The sequence below is a fragment of the Centruroides sculpturatus genome, unplaced genomic scaffold, assembly GCF_000671375.1.
Source record: "Centruroides sculpturatus isolate CEXI.00-Female unplaced genomic scaffold, Cexi_2.0 scaffold506, whole genome shotgun sequence".
Lineage (NCBI taxonomy): Eukaryota > Metazoa > Arthropoda > Arachnida > Scorpiones > Buthidae > Centruroides > Centruroides sculpturatus.
In genome coordinates, this window is record NW_019384672.1 from 1,734 (window position 1) to 10,747 (window position 9,014).

The 9,014-nt window shown below is 30.1% G+C and overlaps 1 protein-coding gene across 1 annotated transcript; it reads left to right on the plus strand.

Annotated features, from left to right (window-relative positions):
- Positions 1 to 4,927: 4,927 nt before the first annotated feature.
- Positions 4,928 to 8,840, plus strand: LOC111626732 (calcitonin gene-related peptide type 1 receptor-like). Its single transcript, XM_023370214.1, has 7 exons — positions 4,928 to 5,019; positions 6,567 to 6,634; positions 6,723 to 6,867; positions 7,586 to 7,696; positions 8,154 to 8,254; positions 8,352 to 8,493; positions 8,588 to 8,840. The coding sequence occupies exons 2-7, from the start codon at positions 6,572 to 6,574 to the stop codon at positions 8,704 to 8,706; spliced, it is 681 nt and encodes a 226-aa protein (XP_023225982.1). The 5' UTR covers positions 4,928 to 5,019; positions 6,567 to 6,571; the 3' UTR covers positions 8,707 to 8,840.
- Positions 8,841 to 9,014: the final 174 nt, after the last annotated feature.

Genomic DNA, 9,014 nt, shown 5'->3' on the forward strand with positions numbered 1-9,014 from the left:
ACTTCTGTATGTGCTAATTAAAGCGCATTAACTGTCACAATTTAACAGGGATCGATACAATCGAAGGTCACTCTTCTTCCATTTTTTTTCTCTCCCCCTTCTTTTCCTCTATTAAGAAGTGACTAAAATTAATCTGTCTCCGGTGTTTAGATGTTAAAAAAAATGGAAAGGGGGGAGACTTAATGAATGTTACTTGATACCACTCGTATTCTACATCAGTAACTTCAATAATAGGGGTATTTTAAAACATTTTATCGATTCATAATTCGTTTATTAATAAAGATCGATACAGAAACTTGCATCGAATGCTAAAAAATAATTGGATACTCTTGGAAAATTCAAGTTTCTGACGTAAAATGAGTAATTTAATTCTTAGTTTGCCCGTTTATAGCTCCCAATCCTGTAATTTTACAGCGCTGATGAAGTTCAGCATTAATACTTCGCTTCAATTCAAGTCCTTAAACAATATTTTATATAATATATATAATTATATCGATGTAAAATGTTATAATATCTTTCATTAATCTTATGTGAAAGGATAAAGGTCTACAAGTTGCGTAACTTTCCCGGAAAGAAAGTTAAAATTGTGCGTGGCGCCATCTGTTAAGAGATTTTATTTTAAAAAATGATAAGGAGCTTAATTTTTAGGATAGAGATGAGTTTTATAAGAAGTTGTAAATGATAATAACGAGTAAATTCTTCATTAAATCCTACCCCACTCGAGATACATAACCCACCTGTATTTTCCCACCGCTTGACCTTTAACCTCCAAAATTAAATGGCATCAATGCCCCTAATATACAAATCTCCCTGCAAAATTTCGGGAATTTTAGACATAAGGCACGTGAGTTATTAAGCTTTGAATTGTGTGAAGAAAATCGCGATCTCTACACACTAACATCCAAACATACAAGAAAACTCCCGAAAAATACAGGAAAACCCCTCAAATTTTTTGCATTTTTCGACATTTGAAGATGCCCGAGTCTAAAAGTTAAAAATTTTCGGGAGGGTGGGTCATTTTTTCATCGATTGCTATACGTTCCTGTGTTATATATATAGTAACCAGGAAAGCCAAAAGGATTTAAGAGAGAAACTGCAACACATTTCTGTTAAAAATTGCTATTTCTTTGGTTTATTTTCTATTGGAAAACAATAAAAATAACAAAAATCTTATGTATTTAGTTTATTTTATTGTTATTCTAATTGATTTATTTTGATAAACGCCAACAATTCGAATTGTTTCCGTTTTATCGATTGTAAATTGACCTTTGACTAGAGAAAAGTTATTGAATTTTGTATTGTATACAGCGCTTCTATACGTAAGTTATGTACTTAAGAAAATTAAAATTTTAACATTAATTTATCTCATAATTTAGGATTATTTCTGACGTATCTGTACTCTACGTAGTGTTTAAGAAGATTTTCAAGTTCGTATGTTCGTCACGTATAGGTGTATGTTTATAGATTCGTGATACAGTATTTATTTATTCTAGCTGTCCGTTTTAAACGATTGAGGAATAATTTAAACCTGAAAAAAAGTTAAATAAATAAAGAGAAATCGGTATAAAAGTTTACTTTAAAAACGTTTATAACAAAGACAGAACAGCAACAAAGTCTGTAGTTTATAACAAAGACAGCAACAGTGTATATGCAGATAATTACAATACAGTAATAATTGCGAGATAGCCAAATATACACAAAGGATATTAAGAGATTTAGCAAGATAATGGGTCAATGGGGGACTGGAAGTTGGCCAGTGCCGTTTAAATGAAGCCAGCTCTAAGAGTTGGCTTTATGTCAACTCTCGCATCTTTCCATTATGTTTCAGCTTTAGTTAGTTAGTTGAACATTGGCAGATAGTTTAAATCCAAGGTTTACATTGCTTTCATTCTAGCAAACTATCTATATGTAATCCCCCAGTGGTCTTGAGATAGCGAAAAGTAGTTTCGTATAATCTAGAGGATTCTCGTGTAATCGGACAGACTTTCACGTATCTAATCTTGCTTCAAGATATATATAATGCTTTATCTTTATCATGATATATCTTGAAAGGGAGCTGTATTTGTTTATATACGTATGTATCTATGAATAGACTTCATTAATCAATGCATAGATCATGTAGGATTACAGAAAAATGTACTCGTGCCCTGTCTTCGAGGGGGTGAGAATTGGTAAAGTTGGGTTGGGAGAGAGTGATAAAAACAATAGTTTTGTTAACTAAACTGTACATTAATTAGCCTAAGTATTTACAATAATAAAGATAAAATACACACACAAAAATTCCTAGTGAATAAGCAAAGAGGGGAGGTCTTTAGAGGTGGTTGGGTGGAACACAGTATTTCATTCTAAATTCGGTGAGAACGTGTTAAATGACCAATGTAATAAGTCAACAGAGGTTGGTTGGGGTGGTCCACAGTAAGGTGTCGAAGAATATTCATGCGAAATTTGGTGTCGATAAACGGTATAGAACTCTAACCTAACATAAATACATACTTATTTTGCCTTTTATGTAAAATATATACATAATTAAAAGTATCTATTCTCATGCTTTGATTAAGGTCCGTTTAGCTTATGTAAGTTAAATAAACTGCAATTTAAGGCCTCTCGTTATTCCTCACACTTCTAAATGTATTATTATTTGGCGGAAAGAAAGTACCTTCCGTAACGAGTCTAAGTCTAACTTTGAGCTTCGATAATAGAAATTGGTTCATATACTGTCGATAAGCTGAAATTTCATACAAAACTTTTATATAATAGATAAAATGCCTCATATCTGTACCATTTTCTTAGATTTAAGATAGTAAACTTGACTTAATTCCATTAGAGTAATGCCTTTAAGTCATTAGTAGTAGGTCTTTGTTTTATCATGGCTTTTCACTACGTTAAAAGTGAGTTGTCAATTAAGAAAAGGTTGGAAAACATCCCACTAAATGATCCTACCATGTCAGATGTCATCTTCTGAGTACAAAACTGGGTAGAGATAAGTCATCTTCTATGTTAGAGAATGTAGAACATTCTCTAACTTGCAAGATGACTTATCTCTTCCACATTAATAGGAGTTTGTGAAACGATGCGTTACTGTAACATATCAAAGGGACCTTTTATTATTGAACTCTACATTCTGTTACAATCGATTGATCTGTATACAGACTTGACCGATTTCAGAAAGGATAGACAACTACCTTTATAGATATTGGAAGAAATACCTTTCCAGGTTGTAGAAAACTCCCCTCTTAATTCTATAGAATAAGGGAAATATTCCCTCCCCCTTATAAAACAAAAAATTTACTTATAATTACGTCTTGAAATCCCCTTTATATTGCTAAAAATAAATGAATTTAATTGATGTTAAAATATTTTAAAACTTGACCTCCTCCTCTTCCTAAACTTATTATTTTTCTTTACTTGTATCGTAAAACAATGATAATCGACTTTTCCACTGTAGAAAATTGTAGTTAAATTTAGCAGAAAAATAATTTATTTAATGAAATTTTCACATAATTACAATTACTTGGAGTCGAATAAAATAACTTTAAAATAATTACAAATTAAGAGAATTCGTTTTATAAAAGAATTCTTGCATTTTTGAAATTTCTCTTTTAAGTCAAAGGAAAGTTGAAATGGCAAAAGAAAAATTAACTTTCGATATTACTATTTTTGACATTTATACAAAGAAAAAGCGTTAGAGTAATTGATTTTTCCGTTCGATTGTTATAGTCTTAAGTAACGGTGATGTTTCTCTATTCTCTTCGAAAATATCACTTTAATATTTTCATTTTTTTCACGAAACTTTTTAAAATTAACTCACAAAATATCTCATTTCATCAAATTTAAGACTCCATTTCCATTTTAAAACGATATTTTCGGGAAAAAATTAAATTAAAATTACAAGAAAACACAGTTTTAAAACCAAAAAATACACCTAAAATATAATTATACAGTAGAGCGTCGATTATCCGAAAGTCAATCATCCGAAACGTCAATCATCCGAAAGAATTCCAGTCGGAAAATTTAAATTTTCGCCAGTGCTGTGGCGCTGCAATCTTTGGCTATGTCTTGGGCTACTCAAATATTTTACGATTTTGATGCTAAATTAACTTCTGAAGTATAATTTTTTATTNAAATTTATAAAACAAATATAACAGAGTTAGGCCCTAAAATTTTTTAATGTAAAGTCAGGTCTGTATCTGGGACTAGACCATAGGGCCCACTAGTGTCTAGCCCTTTATGTATATATGTAATCCCCTCCATATAATTTTAGGACATTATAAACAAATTGCTATGAAATGATTTATAAATTCTGACATATGCTGCAATTGCGACGGTAAAATTGCCTTATTTTTTATCCAATTTTGGGCCCCTCAGACTTGGAGCTTCTAGTCATGTGCTTAAAGTGTCTATGGACACAGAAAGAGTCTAATTGTAGCTATGGAAATAGTATACAATTTCAACGGTAAAATTACCTTATTTTTTCAAATTCGGGCCCCCCAGGAATTAGGCCTGTGCCTGACGTGTCTAACACACTTATCCATATGTCTAATGCTTCTAAGAGATAAGGAGAGACCCCATAAACTTCCAACATATAAAACACGATTAAAAATTGTATATCGTGTTATATAAATAATAAAATTTGGCAACAAATAAGCATTTTTTTTCCTATTTACAAGAAATGAGGCCAACTTAAAATGCCAAATAGTCCGGCTAGTCGCACGTGACAGGTCCTAGTTATAACGTAAATAAAATAGTATAATATTAATTAACAGGGTGTAAATAATATAAAATTACAAATATTTATATTATTTTTTTGGCGTAAGAATTGATATTTAATGGGTTTTAAAAGAAGTTGGGTGAATGCAAGTCGATAGCAGTTGAGCGCAAGCGCTTGTTGTAACACAGATTCGATAGCAGCTTGTAGATTGTAGTCTACATCAGTATACTGGCTACACTGGTACAGAACGGTTGTGTTGAAGTTAATCAGTGTAATTGCTTGTTTGACAAATAGGCAAAGTGAAAAAAAAGGTAAGTAATTCTCCTTCTAATTAAAAGCAACCCTTAAATTAAATGTTCGTTAAGTTAATTTATAAAAGTATAAATTAAAAAGTGTTCTTTTCGCACCTCTCCGCACCTTTTAACTTTGTAAAAATTGCAAATTAATTAGAAAAAAATTGAAAATTTCCGTTTTAGACAGGTTTATTTTGTAACATAGAAAATTGCTCCCGTTTAGCCAGGTTTTTTTTTTCCTGTATTCGGGTTCTGTTTTAGACAGGTTTTTCGCTGTAATTATAAAGGATTTTAAAATATTTTAACGAGTATTTCTTACAAATTTTATTTTTTTAAAGGATTTATGTAAAATAATGTTTGCTAATATTAAAAAATTCCTTTTAATATTTGTAACTACGATAAAAGTATTTGTATCTTAGCAACTGTAATTTAAGAAAAATGCACTTAAAAGTAAGGTTATCGACGTTAAAACTACATAATATAACCTTATAAATTGTTTGTTCGAGTACTTAAAGCAAACAATATAACATTTAATTGTTCAATTGTGCCCCTGCTGCGGTTGTTATAGTGTGACGTATGGAATTATTCAGCATAATTTACCATAATATATACTTTATATCTAGTACATTGTTGGTATCTTACTGTCTGAATTTTTCATCCAAAGTCGTGAAGAAGCAATCGTGATGAGAAAACAAACGAGTGAAAGCCATTACGATACAGCAAATGTTACTGAAAACCATCTGTTTAGCAGTTAGATGAATGGTTAGTACAAGAGAAACCAGTGTTCTAAACCAGTTAATATACAACTGTAAATGATCAGTACAGTAATTAATATTCCATAAAACTGTCAATGTTTAGTGTAGTAATTTGCATGTTTAATGACGTTTAAAGTATTATTATTACTTTTATTTTTTAATTTAAAAATACAAGTTTTGTATATATAACACGTAAAATTTTTGGCATTTTTCAGGCGATTTTGTTTAGGAAAAACTACTTTACTCGTAAATTTAAGCTTTCATACAGCCTTTTATATAGAAGGTAGTGTAATCTTGTAGTTAATATACCTTTACAAAGTATTTTTACGATGGAAGACCCAAAAAATATTAATTTTTAATACAAATTTTTTGGATATTTCTGCAGCAGTTTTTACAGGGACCCCCTTCGATTTAGAAGAGTGTAAGTAAAATACAACGATTTTAATTTTATTTAATAGATTATATATTACAAATATTACACTAAAGTATGCCTTTTATATTAAATAGGAAACAGGCAACACTGTAAAGTAATAATCCTTCGTTACAGGACGTGAGGCGCTTCTATAAAGAATCTTTAGCATTACACGAGTATTAAATTTTACTGTAGTGTACTTTTCTTTTTAAACTTTTCCCTTTATTGAATNATTATTAGAATTTATAATTAATTAATTTTTTTAAAGAAAAATTTATTTAAATAATAAAATTTAAAAATACTAAAATGGCGCTTTGTTTTTAAAATGTCTAACGCTATAAGCGTCATCTGGCGAGCAAGTTTGTAACTAATATGTAAAAATGTTTCTTTTTCTCTAGAAAGGATGTTTATATTTAGAAACACGAAAACGATATTCTACATGTTTATATCTCTATATTTTGTCAAAGTAAGAATACTTTTAATGATATTATTAATATTTTAAGTGGTTAAATTTGTTTTTATCATAATTGAATAATACAAATCTCTATATTTAGAGCCTGCAACCGCACACTGATAAGATCACAAAGTCAGAACGTGAATATCAGGAACAGAAAAATAAATTAATTGAAGAGATTTTATTACAACAAATTGAATTATATTGGGAATGCCGACAAATTGCTAATCAGTTTAATAATAATGGTAATTAATTTTTTCTAATATTTTTTATGATTTACATGATAGAAAAACATGAATTGCTTCATACTTGATGTGTTCAAAATGTACGTTTCAACCGAGTATTACTCAAAAACTTTTCTTCCTACAGTTTGGGTATTGTAGTGGGGTGGTGTTAGATATACGCACGTGTCCAAAAGTACCGGTGACGTTTGTACGTGAAAGAAACAGAACTGTAGATGAATGCGGACAAATGTGGCAAGAACACTTGGAGTATTTTAAATATTAAAGCAATTAAAGTAAATATTTACTGCGAATGATACATACAAGCAGTGGCATTACTGACAGTTCTATAGCTCATGTTTGTGGGCTTTGTGCCACCAATCACAGCAATGCCGCTGATTGTATAGTAGCACGAAGCTCCACAACATATTGCTGAGAGGTGCTGCACCTCATGTTTGTAGGCTTTGTGCCACCAGTCACAGCAATGCCTCTGACTGTATGGTGGCATAAGCTCCACAACATACTGCAGAAAGGTACTACACCTCATGTTTGTGGGCTTTGTGCCACCACAAGAAATGGTGCAAAGTAGTGGAGATCACAGACTTTTGAACACAACGAGTTTGAATTATTTAATGTTTTATCCACTTCTGAACCAATAGAGAATAAAAAGTAAGTAGATATATGAGTAAAAAGCTAAAAAAGTGAGAGAATGTACTTCTAAATCATTTTTATTTATTTATAGAGATATTCTGTCCTGCCATTTTTGATGGCTGGATTTGTTGGAATATAACCAAAGCTGGACATCAAGCATCTATGCCATGCCCTTCTCTAGGTCAACACAAACGTTCAACAGGTTTTTATCACTTTAAAAATAGTCATTATAAATAAATTAATTTAAAATTAGTGAAGTTAAATACTAGCAAAATATTTACGTTAATAGATTCTTCTTAATTGATGATGAATATTAAAACTATATTTCTATTAATGGCTATGTGAAATGAAGACTTTTTAAATTTATTTTATATATTTTTACACTTATTTGATACGTTTTTGAAGCTAAATATCATAAGTTTTTATAAGAAATTATATTTTCTAATAAAAAAACACAAAGATTTATATTTAATGACGTATATTAATTAAGATTATAGCGTGTAGAAACTATATTAATCGAATTAATGACGTTTCATTCATATATCATGTAGACTATCCATTGATATTATTAGAGATTTTTCTTTTCTACAACGTGTAATAACCATTATTTTTTAGTTAAATGATTAAAATATAATAAACCAAGAAATTGTTCGTCTCAGGAACTGCATTGAAGAATTGTTTATGGAACGGGCAATGGGAAACTAATTACAAAGAAGAAGAAATTGCAAATTATGATTCCTGCTCGTTTGACCTTAATGAGGTTAGATAAAGGATACAAAAAAATAATTTAAGATCTTTATCAACTGAAGAGCAATTCAATATACTAAATTAGGATTAAGGAATTTATTTATCTTTAGTATTTAGGGATACAAAAAAGATTAAAAGAATTAATTGAAAACTTTTCCAACTTGGATAAACCTCCTCGAGATAATTCAAAGTTATCAACCGCCTACGAACAGTGTATAAAAAGATTAGTGTCGACAAGTAAAACTTTTACAGGTAATTAACTTATCCTGTGTGAACTTAGTTAAGATTATTTATATTTTTTAGTGATTTATATACATTATTTTCTTGCGGAATTATTTATTTTTAGGTGAATATTGCACGGGGACATTTGATGGATGGAGCTGTTGGAACGACACACCTGCTGGTGATATAGCATATTCTACATGCCCCGATTTTATACTTGGTTTTTTACCTGATAGTGAGTAAGATCGATTTATATAATGTTTAATTTAAAACCTATTCGTCAATGGATGATAAATTTCAAAAAAAAAGAGAGAAAAAAAAAAGAACAAACTTCTTCTCAAGCAAGCTGTCAGTTTAATAGAAAATTCAATTTGAAGATAGACCAGTGACGTAAAAAAAAAAAACGACATTTATATTCTTTCCTGCAAGAAATCTTAGCATAGAGTATTTGTCTTTCTGTGGAAATTTGTCCTTTGGTGGCAAACACTTAATGAAATTACCTGAAGTAGATGCTTTGCTATTTTCTCCCTTAACTTAGTTCAGTTTTATTT

Excerpts from the sequence above, each read along its gene's own strand:
- LOC111626732 (XM_023370214.1), top strand. The coding sequence starts at position 6,572 with ATGTTTATATTTAGAAACACGAAAACGATATTCTACATGTTTATATCT. Across the intron at positions 6,635-6,722 it reads TATCTCTATATTTTGTCAAA|AGCCTGCAACCGCACACTGA; the intron begins GTAAGAATACTT and ends CTCTATATTTAG. Across the intron at positions 7,697-8,153 it reads TCAACACAAACGTTCAACAG|GAACTGCATTGAAGAATTGT; the intron begins GTTTTTATCACT and ends TGTTCGTCTCAG.